At 39.3% G+C, this 27125-nt stretch overlaps 1 protein-coding gene across 2 annotated transcripts; it reads left to right on the top strand.

Annotated features, from left to right (window-relative positions):
- The first annotated feature begins 1696 nt into the window (after positions 1 to 1696).
- On the top strand, positions 1697 to 26713 carry rad18 (RAD18 E3 ubiquitin protein ligase). Of its 2 annotated transcripts, XM_076110862.1 has the most exons (13): positions 1697 to 1841; positions 4142 to 4220; positions 4914 to 4975; positions 5171 to 5241; positions 8998 to 9428; positions 12195 to 12294; positions 14061 to 14248; positions 14616 to 14686; positions 15585 to 15645; positions 20286 to 20417; positions 20723 to 20849; positions 22505 to 22549; positions 26067 to 26713. In XM_076110862.1, exons 1-13 carry the CDS (start codon positions 1791 to 1793, stop codon positions 26164 to 26166), a joined length of 1518 nt encoding a protein of 505 aa, XP_075966977.1. In that variant the 5' UTR covers positions 1697 to 1790; the 3' UTR covers positions 26167 to 26713. The 2 variants fall into 2 exon arrangements, with proteins under 2 accessions (XP_075966977.1, XP_075966978.1); XM_076110863.1 differs by lacking the exon at positions 4142 to 4220 and having other exon boundaries at positions 1717 to 1841.
- Positions 26714 to 27125: the final 412 nt, after the last annotated feature.

Raw genomic sequence — 27125 nt, 5'->3', positions numbered from 1 at the left:
TGAATGAATTCAACTAATCAGACCTAACACAATCATTGAAACAGAGAGGACTGGCCATGACATTTACAGTTTCATTGACCCCTGAAACATTTGGACTTTCTTCCAAGGTGTGACACTGTTCACAAAAAAAAGAATAAATAGTGAAAACATTATTTTATAACTTTCCTCAAAAAAACAGATGATAACAGACGCGCCTATTACAAAGGGGTGTCATTTTCTATACAACTGTACAAATGAAAGTGGTATCATTCTCCTCTGCAGGGGACCATGTGGAAAGCATTGTTAATGCTTTGGCAACAGTGTGCAATTATTTAACTTGCCGAATGCTCTGGCGGTTGCATCCTCCAAACCACTGAGAACAATTTAATTACTGCACATAAATGCCTGTGGATATTCATTTGACTGAATAATTATATTCAAGCATAACATAGTCAAACATAAATACATTTGCATTATAATGTCTTGTTCTCTGGTTTTGGAGTTTCAAATGCATATACAGTACATCTCACAATTACATCACTGAATACCTGTAATTAATATGCTCAAATATTACTGATTGTAATGTGTAGCTCATCTGCAAAGCATTTACTTTGTAGTTCTTGTCTGTTTGGAGGATTCTAATTTTATTTTGAAATTAAGGTTGTCTATAATGAGAGCCATTTTGTTTTGAATGTTGGCAGGTTACATCTATTTAGGGTAAAGTTAAACACAATCTGAGAATGAAATGGCTGTCTTGGCAAAACACTTTTAATATCAATTTAAATAGCATGTCACAAAGGGAGCTAAACATTAACTGCCTTGTTTAAATGCATTAAATCAAGGCTATAAACCGGCCATTCTAAAATAATGTAAAATACAGTCATGGCAAACACTAAGTTCCCAGTCATTTATTATAATTGTTAAGAGTGAGTATAGAGAGCTCCTCACACGATATGTAATGAGTAGGATATTTTATTTGTTTGCCAAGTCTTACAAACTGAGTGACACTGAATAATTATGTAGAATGTTCAAGATTTACTCAATCTGGGTATTGATCGATATAAAAGTATTTTTATCTATGATTAGGCTCATTATACATTGAACAGTTAGCATATCATGTTCAATGTTTGTGTTGTTGAGTTTACCTTGCTTACACCACCATCACCGTATTTTTATAAATGGTAAAACTATGCAAAATGAGAGGTTACATTATATTTAATCATAAGGCATCCTTATACAAACTGAAAAAAATACAAATGCTGATATGCTTCAAAGGCCATATCAAAGTAAGTACAGTGTATTACATATTGTTATTGTACAGGTACCAAAAGCTTGTTTAACACAAAACATAATGTGAGAGAAAGGCTTTTGTTTTGCCATTTCATAATAATTCATTCAAGCAAATCAAAACAAATATATTTAGATTACTTAAACTCAAATATCAACTATATATATATATATATATATATATATATATATATATTATTATTATTATTATTATTTAATTTTTTTAAACATAGGCTATTCTTTAGACATAGAAAAGCTACAAAAAGACTGATTCTGAACGATTCATCAAACAAGTTGGTGGTAAATCAATAGAGTATAAAGTGCTGTTATTTGTGGTTGTGCGTCCATCGAATCGGATCTAGAACTTATATTTCTTTGTTTACGAATCTGGACCTCCAACTCAGCGGAAGTCGTCAAATGACGTAGGTGGCGTCCTGTATCAGCATGAGCGGGACTTTGAGTTCTGATTACTGAAACAAGAGTTTTGTGATTTTCTCTAGCAGCTGCCCTTTTGTTTACCAGACATGGCGCTACAGATTGAAGCGGATTTACCACCTGGCTTTGCATGTCTGAAAGTAAGTTGTATATTTATTGTAAAACCTTTTGCTAACATGGCAGCTATTAACTCTTAGCTAAATGAAAACCCCCACAGCTAACGTTAACGTTACATCTATAGGATGCCAACTGACGTTACCTCACGAGTAACGTTTACGTTACAATTATAAAGACATTTACTTGAATACATATAACTTAACTAGTCATCCAGTTCTTTGATCTACAGTTGTAGCTAGTACTTACTAAACATATGCTAACGTTACATTAGCTATAACACAGGAGATACGCAGTTAACGTTGTTGAACGGTTAACTTACGTTATCGCTAAAACCAAACACAAGAAGCATTGGTGCTATAACGTCATCCTGCCAAAACAAACAAATACCCAAAACATACTTAGCACGGGCTCCCATAAGTTGACGCTGACTTATTTCGGCTGTACACTATACTATGACAGTGAGACACACGTATAACGTTAGACATGTGACGACATGAGGAAGGACGTGGGTTGGCTGTTAATGATAGATAGATAGATAGATAGATAGACGTCCATAGAGACAAACAATAAAAGTACATAGGCCTAGCAATGCCTTACAAAGAGACAGCTGCACCAATGTCGCCACAGCTGGGACTGGTAGCGTGTGGTGCTAAACCTTATGTTGGTTAAAACAACTATGATCCCATTTTCAGAGTCATTCAGTCGACAGGTGAATTTATACATGAGATTTCTTAAGACAGTTTGGAAAGTGTTGACTCGTGCAGCCACAAACATTTCACGAGCACTACTCCATCTCGGTCTCTTTAAAAGTATTCTCATGGCGTCATTGTAAGCTACTTGAAGTCTCTGTAAGCTCTTTTTTTCTGTAGTTTGACCACAAGTGTGCAGTGTAGAGTGGTGTACAATACAGAGACATCTTCACTCCATCTGTACACATACCAAACTTGCGTGAGAGACTGTTTGCTTGTGCATACATCATACGACATTGCCTAGAAATGTCGTTATCATCGGTCATGTGTTCTGTTATAAAATGACCAAGGTATTTTACTTCACCACAGACGCCAAGATTATTGTCAGACAATTTGAAGTCGGGGAAGTTCAGACATTTGTCCTCTTTAGTTCGACAGATCAGGATAGCACTCTCACTGGAGTTGTATTTGATGTCATGTTCCACACCACACACAGTACATATAGTGAGGAGCTGCTGAAGACCAGCGCTAGATGGACTAAGGATCACCAGATCATCTGCATACATGATGTGGTTAACCAGAGTATTTCCAATCATGCACCCAGTATTACAGGCTTTCAATTGCTTGGACAGATCATCAATATACAGATTAAACAGAATTGGGGACAAAATGCCCCCTTGTTGGACACCATTGCTAACCCCAAATGGGGCTGAGACACTTTTGCCCCATTTTACATGCATAGTCTGGTGAGCATACCAGTAAGCCAGGATTCTCACAATGTATGTGGGGACACCTCTTTGGCTCAGTTTAAAAAATAACTTACTATGATTAACACGATCAAAAGCTTTGGAGGCATCAATGAAACGCATCAAAACTGATGAGTTTTGACCTCTGTATTTGTTTACAATTTCCTTTAAGGCATATATACACAAGTCAGTGCCATGTTTGGCTTTAAAGCCGAACTGGTTATCTGTGGCGGTGATAAAGTCATGTATTCTGTCCAGCAGGATTCTTTCCAGGACTTTTGACAGTACGCTGGCCAAAGCAATGGGCCTGTAATTCTCTAGGCTACATACTTTACCAGCTTTGTTTTTCATGACTGGCACTAAGAGAACAGACGGCATCGAGTCTGGTAACAAGCCGTGAGTCATGAAGCCAGTAAAACAAATAGCGAGGAGAGGAGCTGTTTATGATTATGTCATAAACAGTTGACGCTTGTGAAGTGACTGTCCAGAGAACATATGACTTGTGCAGTAAGTTATGCTCTCGGGTGTGGAAGGCTTCCAGATAAAGTTCCCTTCTGCATGAATGCGTTTGAAACACCTCGCCAACTTCAAGCCCAATCTTCTTAAAGGGAAATCACCGACTACGATTTGTAACATTACACTTACACGTTACGATAAATCAAATGTTCTTTTGAAGATGTAAATACAATCTTTGATTAAAAAAATGTAACTCTAGCTTAGTTTCACCGGCAGACGAATCATTGTGGGTCTGTGTTTTAAAATGTCTGTTTCCTATAGATGTAAAATGCATTATTGACAGTTTTTTTTGTATAATATTTGGTTACTGGTAAATAACTAATAGTTGAGCTGTTTTATTAGTGTTCACTGTGGTCTTTTTCTCATATGCAGAATGTTGATGCCCTGCTTCGATGTCCCATTTGCTTCGACTTTCTAAATATTTCAATGATGACTAAATGCTCTCACAACTGTAAGTAACAAGTAGAGCAGCTTCTGAGATAGCTCTGGTGATTATTATCTTAATTAGAAGCAAATCATTTACAATAAATACAATTCCTTTTTAAAAGGTCCTTCTGAAAGTAATTTCAAAGCAGTAAGAGGTGTGTGTGTGTGTGTGTGTGTGTGTGTGTGTGTGTGTGTGTGTGTGTGTGTGTGTGTGTGTGTGTGTGTGTGTGTGTGTGTGTGTGTGTGTGTGTGTGTGTGTGTGTGTGTGTGTGTGTGTGTGTGTGTGTGTGTGTGTGTGTGAGCTACTTCTACAAATATGTGTAATCTTTGGTATCGTTTTTATGATGAGCAAAAGAATCATTCAGTAGTCATCATGACTTTCTGTCCCTCTGGATCCTGCTGTTGTCTTGACAGTAATAACAAAGAGTGAGTTCCCTGCTTTAAGTTGAAGCAGGTTTATTTTAGGTGAATCCATCTTTGTCTGCATGTATTTGTGTCCAAAGACGTGGCATTCTTATTTGCTCCAGAATTTAGCTTTGTGATGTATACGAGTGCACCATCAGACTCCTCAAATGTGGATTGAATACGGTTGTGCACTACAGAGAACCTTTTTATGTGTATTGTTCAGACCAAATTATCACTGAAAAAAGTAATTCCTCTACCTGTTGGCTAACAAAATGATGTGTAACATGCATTTTGTTTGCATTTCATTTTACAGTTTGCTCCTTGTGCATCAGAAAATTTCTTTGCTATAAATTGCAGTGTCCAGTTTGCAATACAGTAAGTATAAACTTGACTTGAATGTGTAATCGTGCCCCCAAAGCAATTTGCATAATCATCAGGGTCATTACCTCAATATAGATGACACAATTACAGGTCCTCATCTTTCACAATTGCATGTTATCGTCTGTAATTAATTGTATTAATTTGATAAAGGAGACGGCACCCTTCATACCTCGCCTCTCTTTCTTTCAGCAAGCAACTGAACAAGATTTAAGAACCAACCGTTTATTGGATGACTTGGTCGTAAACTTTCAAGCTGCAAGGTAACCACACAATGCATCATAAATGGTTACCAGTAAACCAAACCTGTTTTGGTATTGGTTTTGAATTCAGGGTACTGCCGTCATGACGAGCAGCGGAGATTTAAAAAAACAGAATCCTGCCCGTACCACATTTTGTTCACATTAACAAATTCGCAAACAGATACATGATGCTGGAGTCAATGAATTACTGTTTATTTGGTCTTTAGTAAGCGATGCCACTCATTTATCATCTAAGTACTGTTAAATCCAAGTATGTTTCTGGCCTTCTGCACACCAGCTCAGATGGAGAACAAATATATAAGCAATTTATTTTAATACACCCATATACAGCAAACAATAGTTCTTACATTTAGTGTAATTATTTTGCCCACAGAGACAGAATTATGAAAATGGCAGATCAGGAAATACATCTTACTCTACAATCCATGCAAAAGCTCTTTACCAAGGGCACAGGTGCATCGCCTGAGCGTCCCTCCTGTTTGTATCGGCACGGTTCTAAGAACTGACAAGAAAAACGATTTCAAGAGATCCCATTGTTATTGAAAAGATTACAGTATGTCCACAAGGGAACCAATTTCAGTTTTTAGCAATTTATCAGCATTGGGGAAACAATTGTAATTGCCTTCTAGTAATCTACTTTTGATTTAAGGATTCTCTGTAAATCAAATGGGGATTTTATTTTCATCAGCTAAAGTCATTCACAGTCGTCTTTGTATTGCACTTGTACGTGTGTTGTGTTGCTCTTGGGCTGATCTTTTTTTCATTACACCAGGATGAGGGCCTAGGGAGCAGTGTCCATAGCCGGTCTCAAGGAAATTAATTGGTCCTTTTTAAATTTTCGTTTTTTCCTCCAGTGACACTTATCACAGTGTCGGAAAACAATTCCTTTAACTTGAACACATGTGTGCAACTAGCCACATGCTTGCACTATTTGGTTCGTCTCAGGCAGACTGATAAAAGTTGATAAATGTGCAATATTAATATCAGAAGGTCACCCCAACCCCTGGGATTATTTATCCCTGCTGGTCTAGGGTCATACTCTCTTTCTCATCCTGTAATCCTCACTCTGTACCCATCTTAGTCTTGCTTTTCTCCAGTGAAAAGATAACACAAAAGGACAACAGAAAAGACATCTCCTTAAGGAAGTCTATGAACAGAGTTTTATGAGTGATCCATGTTTTTGTGTGCGTTATAGCATCTGTTGAGGTAAAAAAAAAAAGAAGAAACTGAAGATAAGCCTGCTTGACAAACCGGCTCCTTTTCTGTTCATCAGAGGGCATTGTCCCTGAAAAACACTAAAGAAACAACTCGAGCTAAAATCAACAGAATTGTTTCTTCAGTGAAGTCCGGCCTAATCTCGATTTAATATCTGAATGCTGTTATCAGTCAGTAAGTTCCTCCTTTCCATCAATCATGTCAATGATTATCATCTGTGAAAGGTCTCTCTACGAACTGTAGACCTTCCGATTGTCATCACTGTTATAAGTGAGTGGCTTACGCAGCTTCTCTTTCCTTTGGGTTTTAATTTCCTGTTGCGTAGCATTGAGCATCTGAAAAATGGGATTCCTTGACGTTGTCTTAGAACGTTGTCGCTATGTCGCAATACACCTGTCTCGACCAATTTAGGAATAGTTAGTTTGCTCTGAAATAAATGTACCACACTTTTGGGCCTGTGCAAAAACCTGTCTGCACAAAATCATACAGGGAAGAATGTGTAGATTTCTCTAGCATCTGTCCATGTAGTTGCTATGTTTTCTGCTTTAGAAGGGTTTTTGGACAGCTTCTTACATTTTTCATTGTGGAACTTACTGGAAAACTGCATTGGGTGGCTTTAATTTAGTGCAATTAAACTAGAGGCCTATTTCTATAGCCAACCACAGCGATTATTGCAGTGCCACACTGTTATCACAGTAACAAGCTACCTCGTAGTCTTTCCTCTGACTCAATGAACTCATTGAACGAGGTAGAAGTGAAGGTTGTACATTAGCGTCAGACACTGCTATTTCATTTATTTACACAATTGCCTTACAGTACATGTTGTTCCCTTGAACTTAGCCGTTTTCCTTTGTAATGGGCCTTGTGTCTTCATACTTCTGAACAGCTGTAGTCTATGGCTCTTTTTGTTTGACTCCATTTATTGTCATTAAAATACTGCATATTTAAATTCCATAAAAAAAATTATTATTGTGAGAAATCTGGACAAAGTAATCGCATGGAATTGTAATTGGCAGAGGGTGTTGAAAGGAGTGGGGGGGTCAACAATCGCTTGTGTGTTTTAAGGTCACTAACATCTGGTGCAAACTGCCCTCGTAGGCAGCTATCTTTGCACTTACAACCCAGTTGTAATTGTAAAAGATTATTCTTCACGTTGTAGAGGAAATCAATACGATAGGCCAATTTAAGTTCAATTAAGTGTGTGTAAATTAAGTAGATGGTATTGACTTGCTTTGGTTACTTCAGGTTCAGACCTGGAAGATCAATGTAGTTTCAAGCGAAATGCCTAAACGTCTGTGCCTCTCAAATAGTGAATATTGATGTTTTTCTGATCTTTATATTTTTTGTAACCAATTTTATATGATTATTTCTGTGTCCTTACTCTACCAACCTTTAAAAGCCTCGGTTTGCAGTCACTGCAAACGCTTCCGTATCTATTTCATCCTGACTCACAGAAACAATGGAATAGGTACTCGAATTTGTTAAATGCTTCTATTGATATTTCCATAATCTGCCTCGTCTCAGGCAGATAATGTTTAACATTATTTAAAGATTTCTTTTTATTTACTGCTTGACAAAGAGCAACTTTTAAACTACTTGAAATTGAATTACTTTGGTGACGAATGAGTCCCGTCGTAACCATGATGTAATGTGTGCTACTGATTCTAAATAGGTACTGCGTCTCTAACCTAGCTCTTTGGCTGGTGTCTTCTCTATGGCAACCGCCTGTAAACTGCTGAGCTACAGTAGTATTTAGAACCATTTGACAAAAACCTGTTTGCTCAAATGAGGCAGAAAGAGTTGGGGCAGAAACTAATGGCTCTAATGTAAAGTGATGACGGTACATTTGTATTATCCAAATTGTGTTTAACAGGTCAGTACAGTTAAGTAACACAGCAGATACAACTGAAACCTTTCACTTTGTAACTCAAAGGGATTGAGGTACTTTTCATACACCTTCTGTTTTTTGCTTACCTTCTCTAAATCTACCACAAAGCATTTGCTGCGATACAAAATCAAAGTTCTAACGGGCTGTATGCGGTGTTACAAAACGAATGGAGCGTATTTCCTCCAGATCTTTGCAGGGAGAAAGAGGAGGTTTTTCCATGTGACATTTGTGCAAAGCGGCTTTGGCATGTGTGTATGCGTGCACCTGCTCTAATGGGGACAGCAAGCACAAATTAGTTCTAGATATGGAAATCGGAACATTACACACCTCATTGGTTCCCGTTGTATTGCCAAGTAATGGCCCAGCCGAAATTTGTTTGCTTTCCACATTTCCAAGACTGTAGCCAAAGTGCCTACTTTTTCTCGCTCCGCAGAAAAGGAGCGAGATAATTGAGCAGGTGCAGTTTAACGTCAAAGGGCTCACTTTACTGTCTACACTATTTATTGACTCTTCTTCTCTCTTTAATGGGCTCAACTATAAGTCCTTTACACTACATAATATACTTTATGTAAGTATACTGTACATTTGTGTTTTTGAAAATGCAACACACACGTTTTAATTCACATGCCCTTTTGCCTTTTTTGTTTTTCTAGGCAGCAGTTGTCAAAAGTACATTTTGAATCTCCTCTAATATCGCCAAGGACCCCAGCTTCAGCTGTCAAATGCAGAACTCCCAGAGAGATGGGCCAGAAGTGTAATAGCTCAGTTTTGAGTCACTTTTTCCAAAAGAGGCCTAAAACATCTCCCACTAAGAAAACCCAGCGAGACGGTTCTGTACCTCGGTGTGCTCAGCAGAGGAAAATACAGACTGCACACACCCACAATGCAAATGACGCTGACCTACATTCAGCAACTGATCAACATCCAGTGGTTGTGAAGGAAGAGCCGATGGATGTGGAGGTGGCATCTATCCAGGGTTTGATGTCAGTCAAACAGGAAGCCGGAGTCTCGCACAGTATGAGCGCCGGGGTTGAGATGACGCATTCCTCATCACCATCAAAAGACATGAAGCCCGTAATCAAAGGTGAAGCCCTTCTACCTGTAGGTTAATAACGCTGAATCCATCCATTAGCCCACTGATTCATGTTCACAAGGCGACAGAATGGGTCACATTCATCTGTCACATGTTAGCTTTTAATAATTGCGTCGGGGAATCTCTTTCTGTACGTCTATGAAGCAGGCACAACATTAAGCTTTTCGGGCAATTTAAAAGAAGAGTATCATCTTCAGTATGTAATGTATAGTCCTTTTGGTGTATCTATGTGTTAAAGATGCAAAATTCTAAATTCAGAACATTAATATAGCAGCAAACATGTGTTTGCTATGTCAAGATATAGTGAAGTAATGGTGTCTTGAGCAGAGAATGAAGTCGCTCTTCCTCTGTGTGTGTGTTGTGATCCAAGCAGAAATCTGGTGAGGACCCTCTCTTGTGTCCCCAAACTTAACAGAAAGACACAAGGATGCATGATGAAACTCTAAAACTGTTCTAGAAGTTAGCTTGGTATGGGAAATCCATTACAGTGTGAACAATAAGCCTTTATTGTTGTGTCAAAGTCATTTTTATGTTGGGTGTTGTGAGAGGAAACTGTTTTAAATACTTCCTGCTGGTACATTCAAGGACGTTCTCATATTACCAAGTCTCGATAAGGTAAGGATGTTTATTGTCATCGTACGAACATACAACGAAATTGAGTTGGCGACTCATCAGTACAGCAGCAACAGTTAAAAAGTGTATAAAAACATTAAGACAAGACGACTTAAAAACAAGACATTAAATAAATATATACAAGATAAAACAAGATAAAGCACAGGCATCAATGGCTTCAAAGTGAAAAATGTGCTTGGTTACAGTGTCGTGTTATTGACTTTTGTTTGTTTCAGCACTGTGGGGTGGTGGGTGGCGGTGGGGGGGTGATGGAGGAAACCGCTCTGGGGAAGAAGCTGTTCCTCAGCCTGTTAGTCCGGGTTTTGATGGTCCTGTATCTCCTTCCTGATGGTAGTGGAACAAACAGAGAGTGACCCGGGTGTGTGGTGTCTGTGCAGATGTTTCTGGCCTTCTTCTGGAGGCGGCCAGCATACACAGTGTCCAGGTCAGGCAGGGTAACTCCCACAATCCTCTGTGCTGTTCTAACCACACGGGCCAGGTCCCTCCTGTTCTCTGCTGTGCAGCTGGCATACCACACAGTAAAGCACATACACAGGATACTTTCGATCACCCTTCTGTAGAAGTTAACCAGAAGTGCAGGGGGCAGGCCAGCTTGTTTGAGCTTCCTCAGAAAGAAGAGCCTCTGTTGGGCTTTCTTCACCAGGTGGGATGTGTTCAGGGACCAAGTGAGGTCTTTAGTGATGTGGAGCCCCAGGAATTTGATGCTGTCCACCCTCTCCACCTCCTCCCCACTTATGTAGAGTGGAGAGGGTGTGGTCTTCCTGGATCTCCTGAAGTCCACCACGACTTCTTTGGTCTTGGTGGTGTTCAGGACCAGGTTGTTGTCCGAGCACCACTCAGCCAGATGTTGGACCTCCTGTCTGTAGTGTGTCTCGTTGTTGGAGATGAGTCCCACCACAGTGGTGTCGTCAGCAAACTTCACTATTGTGTTGGAGGAATATGTGGCGGAGCAGTCCTGGGTGAAGAGGGTGAAGAGGGCCGGGCTGAGCACACAGCCCTGCGGTGCACCAGTGTTCAGGATGGTGGTTGTTGATGTCAGGTTCCCTATCCTGACATTCTGTGGTCTGTTTGAGAGAAAGTCCAGAATCCATGAACAGAGTGATGTAGAAAGTCCAACGTTTTTGAGTTTATGCACCAGTTTATGGGGGATGATGGTGTTGAAGGCAGAGCTGAAGTCAATGAAGAGCATCCTGACGTATGTGTTGGGGTGCTCCAGGTGAGACAGGGCCGTATGAAGAGTGATGGAGACCGCGTCCTCCGTAGACCTGTTTGCTCGGTACGCAAACTGGTGGCTGTCCAGGTCTGCTGGGAGGACGTCCTTGATGTGTGATAGTATCATCCTCTCGAAGCACTTCGTGATGACTGGGGTCAGGGCAACTGGGCGGTAGTCGTTGAGGCAGGTGACTGCGGTCTTTTTTGGGACAGGGACAATGGTGGTGGCTTTGAGGCAGGTGGGGACTGCAGCTTGTTGCAGGGAGAGGTTGAAGATGTTAGTGAAAACCTCTGCTAGCTGGTCGGCACAGGTCTTCAGTGTGCGGCCCGACACTTTGTCCGGTCCCGCTGCCTTGGTGATGCCGATCCTCCTCAGAGCAGATCTCACCTGGTGGTGCTGGAGGAAGAGTGTCTGCTCCTCCTTGGGCTGGGTCTTCTCAGCTGTTGCTCCGCTGTGCTGTCTATCAAAGCGGGCAAAGAAGCGGTTCAGGGTGTCGGGGAGTTCACTGTCCTGACTGATCTGTGTGGTGCTGCTCTTGTAGTCAGTCAGGGTTTTAATACCTCTCCACATGCTCCGGGGGTCGTTGTTCTCGAAGTGTCCCTCAAGTCTACGCATGATCTGACGCGAGCTGAAACAATATGAAAACGTACGGTATACTTGTCACAGTAGTCAGTGAACATATTGTCTTTAAGCAAAAGATTGTTTTACTTCTTGCTGTTGGTCAGTAAGTGTTGCTGTTTTTAGATTGTGGGTATTTTGTTTAGGATCAGCTCTTTATTTGTACTGTTTCTTATTAAGTGCATTGAGGGGGATGATATGGTTTGGCACTCAAATGTAATGTGACATAGGATCAAAAACCGGTTGATTATTTTCAACTAAGCAGCATCTTGTGCATTTTTTATTTTTTGCAGTGGAGTGCCCTGTGTGCTCTGTCAGTGTACCACAGCAGTTCATCAACAAGCATCTGGACACGTGTCTTACCAGAGGAGAGAAGAAGGAAAGCTTGAGGAGGTAAAATACCAACTTAGCTGATCACTTAAATAAAGGTCTCTGCTGCTGTTTGCTCAATAATGCTCTATAGCAGGGGTCGGGAACCTTTTTGACTCAGAGAGCCATGAAAGCAAAATATTTGGAAATTTATTTCAGTGAGAGCCATATAATATATTTTAAGACTGAATTCAACTAAATGTGAGTATAATAAGCCTCTGAATTTATTGTTTTTAATAATGTTGTAATACTCACAATAAATGCGACTTCTGCCGCTTTACATTCGACCGTTTCATCGATGCAATTTTGTCATTGCAAATTAAGCACACCGCAGAACCTGCTCTCTCCACAAAGGCAAATTCTTCAGTCCATTCGTCCTGAAATGTACGATACTCCTCATCCTTTTTTCTTTTCGCCATCTTCTTCGTCGAAGGGTTAGCTTTGAGCTAACGACCGAGAACACTGAGTCAAAAGGGGGCGTTTACCTGTTTACCCAGCAACGGCCAACGTCAGCTATTATCATCCAATAAAAATAATGGATAATTGCTCCTGCAGCCAACTGCAGCCCTGAACAGGACATGAGCAGTGGAAAATCGATGGATGGATTAAAACAAGTGATAATATTTTATGTTTTATCTGAAAAGCCGAAATCTGCGAGCCAGATGCAATCATCAAAAGAGCCACACCTGGCTCGCGAGCCATAGGTTCCCGACCCCTGCTCTATAGGGAGGAGGGATATAAGTACAACTAAAAGACACTTTATAGAGATCATTGGATTAAAATCTATTAATTAACAAAAAACTGTTAAGAATTGTCAATCTATGCGGTATGTGACTGTTTGGACTGGATTTTGTTTTTTCAGGGTTGATGGAGCTAGGCCAGCTGTTTTTTCCTGGCTTCTAGTATTTGTGAGAGGCAGTATGTACTGTAAATGTCCTGGATCTTCAGTATGTAGAGATAAAACCTGATATTGTGTACAAATGTGTGTATTCCAAAATGTGAACTGTAGCTTCACGGAAACATATTCTAGACATGTACACATTTTATTTAACTACAGATCTTCACAATGTACATTGTCGGATGCACCGTCGGTTGACTTTATATGCACACCGTTCCTGCTATCTGTCCTTTCCACTGTCTGGGAAGATAGTTTCCTCTGAAAGTGCCTGTGTATTATTTTTACTTGGAAACTTGAAGTCATATACTCTGTTTATTTTACTTTTGTTTGCTGAAAATGACAGAATTACTGAAACTATACAACAGCACTTATTACTGTATTTGTAGTATTACCACCGACCTGGCTACTCCTCTTGCTGAAGACAGGTTCTGTGACATAACTTGAGAGACTGATCCTCTCTCGCAAATATGATGTTCTGTTAAGGATTGGTCATTTTTGTTGCCGGGCAAAATACTTAATCTGAAGTACACCCTGATGTCATAATGATAAATTCAGAGGTTTTAATATTCTGGCCTCATGTAGTCAGCCTGCATGGAGAGGATTCCTCTCGCTACCAACCTTAATCATTTACACTTAATGTCTTATATTCAAGACGAAAGTATGCAATATAATATAACACATTTGACGGCCTTGTATGAATTTAACAGGACTATAGAACCTCAGAGTGTGTTCCTCCACCAAGCTGACAAAGCTCGGTTATATATCATTAATCAATCATCTGCTTATGAAGTCCAAGACTCTCACGTTGAACAGTTTTAGAAGTGTATTACGGCTGAGCACGTAAATGCCCCACGTTATATCAGGCGATTACTGAAATATATCTCTGCTGCAGCTCCCATGGCAATGTGAGGCGTCCAATGACGAAGCTCGTGTACAACCTGCTTTCGATGCAGGAGCTGAAGAGGAGGCTGAAGGAGTGCCATCTCTCAATGCAGGGTTCCCGAGACCAGCTGATCAAAAGACACCAGGAGTTTGTCCACGCATACAATGCCCAGTGTGATTCCCTAAACCCCAAATCAGGTGAGGGCATTTGGTCCATTACACCATAGGGGTGATACTGTATTTAAAGTCAAATCTGAGATTTGTTTCTAAACACATTTTTAAACATTAAACACAAATTTCTAAAATGATGAAGACATTTTGGATTGGATTTTGGACAGACTGTAAAGGTCCTCTTAACTTGTTGGCGGAGGCATCCATCATCCTATTTTTATGAGACAAGAACATATGTTGATGATGTATGTAGACATTTGGCATCACAGGTTGTGTTTTGTTTGACTGGTATTCCCAGAATTTGCCTCAAAACCTTTTTTTGTTCAATTGCAGAATTTAACGGGCCATATTTGTGATCTTAAGACAAATAAAGACTTTTTTTCCTTGTCAACAGCTGAAGATATTGCCAAAGAGTTGGAGGCCAATGAGAAGATAAGGAATCAACTGCAGGCGAAAGCCAAACCCGTGTGTAGTAACAGCTTAATGGGATATATTGTGGGCTTGAATTGTACAGCCCCAAACGCACTGAAAGTGATAAATGTAGCACCTCATTTCACGCACATCAATTGGTGCTCCTGTTTCCTGTTTCAGATTTGAAATGCCAACACCACAGAAGCAGCAATATTTTAGGAAAAGGTTGCTGTTTAGGCGAGGTTCTATATATTACAGATACCCCTTAATATGTTGTCTTTTAAATCATTGATATGAAAATAATGAAAGTTTAACTAGAAAATGTGAAATTGGCGTCACACGATCGTCTAGATGGAAGACTTATCACTTTGGAGTTCTTGGGAATACCAAAACTCTTAGTCCACTCGCTGTTGTACAGTGGTGTTACAGAGTGAAGCTTGTCTTGCCTCATAAACGATCCCTGGCTGAGTACAGACACTGTCCTGCAGAGAAAGCACACAAACCAGCCATCAAGTCACAAATGGTATTAACGTTAAGCGGTGGTAGCTGATGGGGCCGACTGCCAGCGTTGTTTGTCATTTGAACCAGCGACAGTAGCAGTATTATTAATAATTAATACAGTTTTCTTTTTTCACAAAATATCGTCCTTTGGGGAGAAATCTTTAGCATTTTCTTCCTTTCAGCTCTCTCTTGACAGATTTGCGGCTGCAGGAAAAAAAAACAGCTTTAATCGCTGGGTCTTCATTTGACTCCAAAATTGAAACACGGTTGGAGTAGGTGCATGGCCGTTTAAAACAATAGGTGTACTTCAAAACGTGCACGTCGGACGCTTTCAGTGTGTTTGGGCCTCATGATACTCTTTCCTCTCAAATGTACCCTGAGGAGTTTTAATAAATATATATATATATATATATATATGGTTAATGCTAATGTATGTTTTGTCAATTCAAAGGTCATGGTTTTCGCAAAGAATCAGTCTGAAAAGGAGATCGATGAGGTGCATTCAAATTACAGTAAGTGATGTTTTTTCACTATGAATCTGTTGACACCTCAGGGGTTTGACTCATCAAGCTGGCAGCTTAAAATCTGTGAACAAAGTTCAACTGATGAAATTGCTTTGCATGATTTTACATGTTCTGTTAAAATATGCATGTACGGTCGGGCTGCATGTCAGAATACTGAGTTTGTAGTTAATTAGCTTTGCAGAAAGATAAGTAAACTAGCTACTTGTATTTGACCACTTTCAAATGGTTAAAAAATATAAAGTGCAATATAATACCACTACGCCTTTGCCAAGTGTACAAAAAGTGCAAACAAAATTCAATAGACCTAGAGTAAAAAAATTACAAAATAAATGACGTCAGTGAAATTGCAACTTAATGTACAATTTCCCCTCTTCTCTATGCATAGCCTCGCTAATATATTTTCTGAGGATACATACGTTTTAAAGCCAACATTGTTTACTCTAGGAAAACACATTTTATGATGATCAACTTTGTTTGATGAAAACTGTTTAAACCTTTTGGCATTTATCTCATCACTGAGGAAAACATGTATAGATGATACTATGACTTCCAGTGGCTAGTAGCCGCGTGGCCAAACTGTCCAACTGTGTGGTTCAGTTACAAAAATATATGAACGCTGTCTTCTGTAGAAAAAGACGCATCAGACAAAAAAAGACAAAATGTTATCTCAGAGACGGACCACTATTTTCCAATGTATGAATTTGTTTTGAACTCTATATGAATTGACCAATTTTGTGTTCGCTGAAATGATTTGTAATGTTTCTTTCTCCTTTTTAACTGAAACTGAAAGTAAGACTGAAAAACATTTTGGTCTGGGTTGGTAATCTTCTTCAAAAACATTTTTTGTTATATGTGTTGAAATTCTCATTACATACCGACAGCCATCAATCAATAGAGTGCTCTGCCACAAAAAATAAAAGGTCGGGTATCTGCGGCTGTCGCAGGACTGTAATTAGCCCGTCTACCTGCCCGTCTACCCACCCGTGCACTTATTGCGTGTCACCTGAGTCTTCCACAAGCTGCTATCTTGACAGCTATGCGTACTAACAATAGTTATGTTCATTGTATACGTTCATTATATGTTTACGTTCATAATGATAATTGTGGGGGAGTGGCTTTTGAGGGATGCCTAAAGAGACGGGATTTCAGTGTTGCTGATTTGGTGACTTTCTCGATAGATTTATTGACTTTTGGAGCTATTGCTGCGAGATACTTTCACTGGAGAATAGTTTGCAACACTGGGACTGGGTTTTTCGGTTGGATAATTAAAAAAAATATATCGTACATTTGCTAGCTTTTTAAGTTTAAGATGACCAACCCTAGCTTTAGGAGGGCGACTCTATTGAGTTCTCCTGTTGGCGTGAGTGTGCAGCTGTGAATCATTTTGGGTTCACCACTTTTAAAGATAAGGCTAGTCAATATAAGCAGGCAATGCAACACATCTATTTATCAATACGGTCAGGACAGCATTGCTAGAGAAAGACTTCATTAGCTTCACTTTTATTAAACGGTTTATGTTTACAGTTCGATATTGACTCTTGTCAAAGAGGGATATTCCATACCGAACTTTAATAAGGACTTAACCGCCTCTATTAAAGTAATCAGATATACATACAGAATCACAGTGCATGTAGAAATGTTGCATCATTCAAAATGAATCATCTATTGCACTCACTCCATCTACAACTTCTTTGAAGCTACAAGCACTATAACTTTTATTCCTTTGTCTTCTTGTAGTTATTTTCCTTTTCATTGCCTCTTAGATGTATTCTATGTCCTATGCAGTGCTCTGTGTCTGTGTTTGAAAGGTGCTGTACGAATAAACCTGGCCTTGCCCTCACGCTCATGAGACAAGAACAGGAATTCAAGGCAGCATCTTAGATTTGATCAGGGTTTCCCTCAGGACATATCTTAACAAAGGTTTCATTAAAATACTTCCTTTTTTGTACTTATCTGAAGGTTAATACTTTTTGATGATTTGATTCTTCTGTAAGAATACCTCAAACTATCAAATGGCAAAACTCTAAGGCTGAAGAGTTCAAAGCTTTGAAGCTTCATTCAAAACTTTTTTTTTTTCATGTCTTTTTGTTCTGGTTAAACATAAGATTTCTCCACAGTTGCAGATAAAAGTCCGGCTCCACTAACATTAATAGTATTTCCAACTTGTGTGATCCAAACATTTAAAATAACTCTAGAGCGTTGTAAAGTCCAAATTGATAGATGTAATATTTTATTTATTTTTAAACGTTTTTTTATCAAACAAAGTGTTCCGCTTCAATCCATATTCGTTGGCACTTGCTGCACTCAAAGGGAGACACCCACCTATATTTAACACGGTGGTCTGGCAGCAATCTAACAGCACCATCAATTACATTTATGTAACCACAATAACAAAAATCCATAATTTAGGTTGAAGAAGTTGTAAAATATGTTGAAATATAAAGGAACCCTTTATTTGAAAACCTTAACGGAAGATGTTCGGCACAACAATGCAGGACACAAGCTTGATCTAGGAAGGATTTAGAGGTCTTGTCGGTAGAATATGCTTTGGGCATCTTAATGAAAGCTTATGATGACAATTTCCAAAGCAAAGACTTTTTAGACCAATCAATGCATTTCTTTTTTTCCATCTCTCGGCTGCCAATTCAGTAGAAAATCCATTTGAGATCTAAATCCATCGGCACGAGATCGTCTTTGTCTAATCTTTGTTATTGTTGCGTGGTTGAGCAGTGGAGAAGTTGACACTGTTCTTTTGGAAACTGTAAAAGTAATATTTACAAGTCTCCAACAAAATCATTACGATTTTGCATATTCAATGTGTCGCCCAGCGGTAATATCGAACTTACTTTAGTCTGTCTGGGAGCCAGCCACTATCGGCTCGCCCTGTGTACCTTTCACGACACATTACCAGCAACAGAAACAAGCAGAGCTGCGTCTCCAGGGAGTAATGTAGCAGCAAGTGGCGGAATGGAAATATTTAAAATTGATGAGATTTTGCCTGAGTGAACCTGTTTCTGAAGACATTCTTTATTATGATACGTAGGGTTACGTGTCTATTTAAGTGTCCATCTAAGATTTTGTTATTCCATTCGATATGAGCGCAGATAATCACTCATACAGACATACGAAGGCACAGACGTCCACTGTAGACCAGGTCTGTGTTTTTATCTTAAAGGGCAGAGGTCAAGCAAAAACAGCAGCTTTAGGGAACATTACCCAAAGTGATGTTGTCATGGTTGAACGAGATAAAAAGCTTGTTGGAAATAACTCTGCAATGCTAACTTTTAAATTGGTTGAAAGAGGGTTGTGACTCACAGTAGGTAGGGTCTATAAATAGCTGCACTGGTGTGATAACCTCTTGATTTATCAGAGGAGGATGTGGATGACTCACTCCGCCAGCATTGAAAATGGTGAATGAGCAGACAGGAAGGTGAAAGGAGCACACACACCGAATCCACCGGTGGCTTGCAGCCTTTATGATATATTCTTTTGTTAATAATACAATCAGCAGCTGGTTATTTAGAAAAAAAATCTTAGAACCCAGAATAGCAGCAAGGAAAATCCTGGAAATCCTGCTTTGGGAGACCAGCCCCGGAGAGGTTTGTTATAGTTGATCCACTATCCGGCAATGTTAAAAATGCAATGTTAACCCTTTGCATTTTGCAATGCCTGATGGAGTCCACTGTAAAGCTGTGTGTCCTACTGTGTGTTCTGCATTCCCGCATGTCTGTAAAATGAACCTGGTGCATGAAATGTCACCATAACTTGTAACCCACAAAATGCACAACTGTCTAATTCTTACAAACCTGTAAACAAAAATACAAACAATACTACATTATGTACTGTGTATTAGGAGCCACACACGGGTAAAGCTTTGCAAATGAATTGGCTCATTTTCGTGTGAGAATAAAGTACTGCTTTGCTCCTGAAGATATCAGTGACAAGTCTGAGGTAGTAGAGTTGTTCCTTGTGTAGATCACACGAGTGTTAGTTGCAGTATTATTTATTTCTCTCAGTTCTCTGTTCTCCTGTCTTTGTTTGTAGGAACATCACAGATGTGCAGATGCTTATGTAGGAAGTGATTAAATTCTTCTTTTTGCCTGCGTCTGTTCACAGGCAGTTATAAATTATTTTCAGTGACTGTTTGGCCTCCACCAATGTAATTTAGGGATTTTGTTGCCACAGACATCTTGGACCTTGCATCTGTGGTGTTACGCTTCAAATACAGAATACAACCTTGTATTTCTCAAATATATTCAACCTTTCAAGGTTGTAATTTGTCATTTCCAAGTCAAAGTATGAGTGATCGGCCTGATGCGTTACAGATACTGTCTCACAAAGAAAAATGAGCCCGCATTCAATATACATTTTAATTCATGGTAAATTCCCAAACAACATTTTCTACAGTAGCCTATTTGTGGGAAGTTATTTCTTTGTATTATTTTCTTTGATCCACGACTAGGTGGGCTGTCAACTCAACATTTTCAGTGACCCTGACCATAAACGATAAGATAGTGTTGCATTAAGATCATTGACTAGCACTCTGTACCTCAGATACTGCTGCATAATTAAACATGATGTCCTTTTATATAAAGCTATTCCACCATATATCCTATTTTGTCCTGCAGGGAAGAAGCACAACAGTGACTTTTCCCGCCTGATTGCCCAGGTTCGGTGTCGCCTAGAAACCCCCAGGCCGACTCGTATCAAACAGAAAGTCAATGTGGAAGAAGAGGATGCACAGAAAACACCCTCGGCAGGTACTGCAGCACTCATTACCTTTCTCAAGGAATAAAATGTACTCTAGCCACAGGAGATGTTTAAATAAGTGGGACTAACTCATTTAATTAATATATACTACGCTATATACAAATTGAAAAAGGCACAACAAATTGCGTGACACTGTCCACTGTGCGAGAGGCCACAGATATGTAACAGTACCAACACGACCTTAAATCTACTTCTGATTGTATGCACACCCCCTTTTGACAGGTCATTCCTCCACTGTTTAATTCTCCCCGGGAGTCTGACACAATGATGAACGATGCATGTGTGCCTCCTCTAGATCAAGTTGCAGAATCAAAAAGCTATTCCGTGATGAAGGTAGAAGACAGAGAATCCGACGCGGAGCCATCTGCGAGAAGGATTGAATTGTCCTCCAGCCCCACCTATAGTGACGTGTCCATCAGCAGGTGAGCCCTAGATAGTGGACACATCCTGATTCACTGACTGGAGGTCACACCCTCAAAGCTTCTTGTCAAGGTTTGGTCTTTTTCATGCTACGGATGAGTCGGATCCTTATTTTTGACTACCTTTCTACAGTTTGAATATATCCAAGTGTAATTTCACAGTGATCATGTTGGAGGAAAGCAATGCTTCCTCTTGTAACTCTTTCAGTTCATAAATTCTCAAGGTAAATCGCTGACTATTTTTGTTTTAGAAATATTAATGTTGCAACCGTTTTCTAGTGTATTAACTTATTTTGCAATTTGTGTGGCAATCTGCTTTTAACCTCGTTATATTTGCTAGAGTGTTAAGTGTTTTTATCCAGTGCATTTTGTCTATTTTAGTCCCCATTCCAATGAATTTCTCTTTCTTTTGGCAGCAAACTCGTGTCTTGTCACCATTTGTGACGTATGAATAAATCATGTCTTTACACGTCCTTTTAAAAGCGGAATTAATTTAATTTCCTGTCATCATTCACTTAGAAATTCACAGAAACTGTCATTTTATTGGCATGTCTGTCCTATGTTGCAACCTCGGTATACAGAGGTGAGTGTAACGAGAGAACTCCAGACATAAGCTATATGTTTCTGACAGGGTAGTTTTAACCATCTGAACAGTCTACATGAGTTTGTGTATGAAATAAAAAGAAAGCTGCAGAACAACTTTGTCATGTTGTGGAAGCCTTTTTATTTGGAGTGCTGAAGATTGACAGAAATGAGATCAGCTTCACAGTAAATAGGCCAAATCATTTCAGCTCAGCATCACGTTGTGTGTATGAGTGTAATTGAGGCAAAGGGAAAGAAGAATGTTCCTTTGTTTTCTATGAGTAACAAAATGCAAACGATGACAGAAGTTTGATTTGGTTCCAGCCGTTTGTCAGCGTTTACATATTTGCTTTGTGTTTTCTTGAGGACGCTGTTTTGCAGATGAACTCTTGGTCTCATTTTAGTGGCGAAATTTTATTAACAAAGATTTGTCGGACATGTCCTCCCTAACAGCCTCATGTCTCCTGCATTCAATTTCAAGGAGTGGTTGGGCAGGGAAGAGTATCAAACAGTATAAATTATTCAATTATTGGTTGCATTAAAAGCAGGAGGTTTACCATCAAATCACAGTAATGATGTTAACAAATATATTACCGCACAGGCAGTTACGTGATTTCCCCGAAGTTGTAGTCTAGAAATAAAATCTGCAGGTTTTATTTGACGGGGACCGAGAATAGATTTTCAAAAAGTGCTCTTGAGACCAAGACCGCTCTCGAGTACTCCAACTCTGCCTCAATCAACTAAAGCCTCTTGGTATTGTGAACAATCGTATCTAATTTTTACTCCCTTTGAAGTAACATCTCTGACCATTTTTTCGGTGGTATGTTTATCTTGTCATTGTCAGTGGGTCTACACAACGTGTAATGCAGTGAAAACACCTGCTCAAAACACATGAGTTTAAAGGAAATTGGTACCATTCATAGTTTTCACAGCATCACAGTATAATTAGAAATATCTCACTTTTATGGCTGTTACTTATGCTAATGCAATATATTAAAACAGCAAATACCCTATATCGGTAAAACTGATGACATTTTCCTTCTTTTCTTCTGTTCACTCCCTCTTTTCCATTGCAGTTCTATTTCAGACATCTTCGGTCCAGAGCCTGCCAGACACCCAGAGTAAGTGGTTCTGCTGCCTTATTCTACTCTCAAGAAACCTTTTGTGATTTTAGTTTTTACTGTGCCACCCACTAATGCTACGAATGCTACATAATGTTTTTGCCATTACAAGTAATTGCACATTTGTATTTATGCACAGATTGGATGTAAACACACAGAAAATTCACACCTTGAGTTACATTAGTTTTACATTTAGAAAGTGATAACAAGTGGAACTGCAAATACTTGAGTACAGCCTTTAAAAACCATCAAGTGAAATGAAGACATTTTATTTTCTAATGACTATATTTATTGTTTTTTTTAGTTGTTTGATGTATAAAATGTCAGAAAATGGTGAAAGATGTTGTTCAGTGTTTCCCACAATTCGAAGTTATTCAGTCTGCTGTCTTAGAGGAGTAAAGAAACTGAAAATATTCACATTTAAGAAGCTGGAATCAGAGAATTTTCCTAAAATAATTCTCAAACCAATTAATCGATTATCAAAATATTAGATTATTCATTTAAAAGTTGACAACTAATCAGTAATCGATTAACCGTTGCAGCTCTAGTGAGGAGTATTTGAAACCAGTCTGTCCATGAACAATGTTAAAATACTCTGTGACCTGACATTGTAAGTGCTTTATTTATAGGAGTTCAGAGAGCAGTTTTGGGAGTAGAGCGATGTAGATAAATAACATGCCATGCCCTTCTATCAGTTAAGAATGAAAATCCTAAAATCCCTCTTCTAAAACAAGAAGAGCAGCTAAGCCGCTGTACCGCCTGCTTTCACGAGCTTCTCGCTCACTCAGGACAGGTTGTCCTACTCTCCTCTCTGAACGTGTAATATGATGCTTTTCCTTGAATTTGGGAACTTCACTTGTTATCAGAGGCAGCAAGATAGCACGCTTGTCAACAAATTGTTGGCAAATAGTGGATATTTTTTCTAGTAGTCAGAGTCCCTGAGCTATTGGTGATTGTTTGGACAACTTAACATGCCAGGAAAGATGATTTTATCCAATTATACTGTTATGTCAGCAACAGATGTTTATTGTCCAGGGTCAGCGGTGGTCATATTTCAAACCGATTATAGCTGTGACAAGTATTCTGAATATTGAGATTCAGTATTTGGAAGGCTGCTTTCTGTATTCAGTTTTATCCCCTTTCTTTTTCTCGATTATTTACTGCCACATACTGGGCTGTTGCTGCTGTCATCTGCAACAAGACAAACGGCACATGTCTCTTCACCCCAGAGGACTCGCATAAACAACTGCAGTGACCCGATTCTCATTTACTTGCGAACTGCTCACAAAGACAGTGAAGCATTCCGGTGTCACATTGCCTACGTCGCATTGCCTACGTCTTCTCTCTCCCTCTCCTTCTTGCTGGCGGCGTCGCCTTGTGCTACTAAACTAACCCTTGTCATTGGTGAGACAAGTACAAATAACAAACCATGAAATGATTCTAAATGCGTTTTAGTATTCCCAACCAGTTGACACTGTGTGCGCTCTGCTGGTGTCTTCTGTGCTTGTAAAAAAGTATGAAACAAAATGTTCTTTCCATCAGGTAAGGCTGTATCTCCATCCCCCAGCCTCTGTCAGACTCTGGCAGTGATGACAGTGTAGCTGTTCCACACATTGCACAGACTGCTTATAAGTAATCCACTATACTTGGTTGTCTCCCTATCCTCCCCACATGTGGACTTCTGACCCAAATTCCATTGTTGGAATTTTGTTTTTCCTCTCCATCTCGTCGAGATGAAAAGCCAGAGGACCTTGTCACCGGCTGGAGAGTAATATATATCTGAAGTATAATCAGCTAAAGATTCATGTGAAGCTGTAAGTGGTTCCACATGGAAGATACTGTGGGTTCATGTTATCTGAACACTTCTTATGGAGAGATCTCAAGAGTCCACCAACACTACAGAATGAGCTGTGGAGCCCACCAGAGCTTACACGGTAGCAAGAAATATTGATTGGGCAGAAAGTAATCCATAATGGTGAAAAAAAGCTTATTTTGTGTTCCTCTGACAGCAGTGAGGTTTCTGTCAGAATAAAAACAGAATTGTTTTAGTGTATTTTCTGAAAGAAAAGCACAGATTAGATCGTCTATAAAATTCTTTATGCACCATCTTTCTGTAGAATTAATGTAAAAGTTGAGTTTAAAGGTGCTAAATGTGAAAGTAGTAGTTTTCTTGAATTCAAACAAACCCCTTCCCAGGACTTCCTTTCACTTGGGTCATTTTCAGTGAGGCACCAGCATAGGCTGAAGTGAGCTTGTTTTAAACTGTCGCAGTACGTTTGTACTTTACATGTTGTGTCCGAGTGACATTTTAAGGGAAGAAACAAAGTGGCAAAGCAGGAGCCGGCCCGATAAACGCTAATGTCTGTCACTGCTTTACAAATGAACATGTGCCACAGGTTATTATTGGTAATGTCTTCTGATGTTTTTATATAGTTTTGTATCACCAGTTTTTTGAACATGTGTGCCATCTTGTACTACGTTTACACTGGCAAAATGTAAGAATATAAAGTAGTAGTAGTAAATATTTTTGATAAACCTACACCACTGACCTTTTTTTGACCACAATTTAGTACATTGACCATACATGGTCCAGGGCAGTGCACATGATCACCTCTGCCTCATATTGAGCCAGGAGAACCCTGTCTGCCCATCTCAAGTCGAGCTAGTTAGACCTAACAATTGACTTTACACTTGTACAAGGGAGAATAAGTCCCAAAATAGAATAGTGATTTCTGTCTCTGTGCTGGGTGGACTAAGAGCTTTGTGTTGATTTGTCCTTTTTTAATTGGACACACAATGTTTTATCTAAGGGAGTTTTTCTGGGGTAATGCATTTGCTGGAGGGGTGTCAAGCAGCCTGTTGATCAAATGTTCTATCACTTCAGCAGCATGATAATCAAGTGTGAATGCACTCTATGCACCTGCCTCCATTCCCGTCAGATGATTGCAGTCTGCATAATATGTAGTATCTCAAAGTAAAGGGGCCTGTGCTGTTAATTGACTGTATAAACTGCTAGTTACATAGAGGCAACTAGTGGAAAACGGTCATACATTTCATTTTCTCATTTACCACATACATTATGACTATTGTGGTAGACTTGATCCAGCAAGATCGTAATAGTTTAAGTAACCATGTAGACCAGAAAATAACTAAATCTTAGATGTGATTAAATTCTAAGCTTTTCCCTCCCGTCTCAAATGTTTTCTCCAAGATATACACCAAGGATGGCAGCAGGGAGGAAGGCAATTTTAAGAAAACTATTGTACATTGATAATAATAACGTGTGGTCTTTATGGCTCTGGGGCATCGTAGTCTGTTGGTAATTTACTGCTGGAATCTTTTTTATTTTTGGTTTGGTTGATTGTGTGTAGATACCAAGCAGCTAGTGTACGGCAACTGTATAGCAGAAGTTAACCAATGATAACGCCTTAATTACCTTAACCTTAGTTTTGCACATTTCTGATATTCTCCGTTCTCTGAAGACTAAAAGGTTATCTCTGAAATTGATCTTTCATAGAGACACAGAGAGGACCTCAGTCCAAAAGCAAGCATCCAGCATGAAGAGAGACAAAACGGCTTCATCACTCGTCGGTGGAAAACGACGGCGCAAGACGTAAGGCTTGATGGAGGAAAGAGGTAGAGAGAGTGAGATCTCTTACCTTCCAGATCAATACCAATAAACTGATTACTGAAGTTCAAGAAGTGATCTTTATGCACATTCCTGTCCAGCATTTCATTTTTCTGAAGTAGTACTTTTCAATATGTGTCATCATGGTATGAATACATTTAGTATTTTAAAATACTTTGTGGTCTTGTCGTCCATGATGAGCTCTGGCCCCCAACATTTCTTCATGTTACTCGAAGAGTATGGAGGCTGTAAAATCAATACTTGAATTTATTCAAACACTACTAAGTGTCGTAAAGATTTAGTTTCTTCCTAGTTTTACTTTTTGTTCATAGACATAAGCAGAAGTTAACATAATTTCTACTTGTAACCAGTGTTCCCGTCACTATATAGTATTCTGTTGTAATTTGAATCCACATTATATTGTTTGTTTTATGTTTTTCTTTTCTTAATCTTATTTTTTCTTCATCTTTATACCATGTTCTATGGTCCAATGTAATATTCTGTTGAAACTGAAATAAACCTGTAGCAGCATTTAATAGTTTTGCATTTGAACACTTTTTGTGTTACATAATTGACTTCTCTTCCATCGTTAGCTGCACATGTCGTCATAAATAGATTTTGGCACTTTGTACACTGTGTGCAAAGCTGCAGTTTTATACTCTGTGGTTGTGCTGGAACGTCTATTGAATCCCAAACATTCACCTTTTTTTTTTTTCTTTTTTTTTTCTCTTCTCGATTGCTAACCTATCGCCTCCATCTTCAAATTTTCCCTCAGATATTTTGGCCAACTCGGATTAGGAACTCAGCTGCGTGGGTTTTCTCTGTCATTTGCAATTTCTAAGCATGCAACAAATCTGTAGCTTTCAACTTGATTTGTTTTCTTTGAAAGAAAAGTAACCGGGGTCAGTTTAATTCAGGAAACCCAATGCTTGTGGAAACCCCAGGTCA

Source organism: Anarhichas minor, unplaced genomic scaffold (genome assembly GCF_050575085.1).
Source record: "Anarhichas minor isolate MPS153535 unplaced genomic scaffold, ASM5057508v1 ptg000043l, whole genome shotgun sequence".
Classification (NCBI taxonomy): domain Eukaryota; kingdom Metazoa; phylum Chordata; class Actinopteri; order Perciformes; family Anarhichadidae; genus Anarhichas; species Anarhichas minor.
This window is presented reverse-complemented; position numbering and strand designations above follow the sequence as displayed.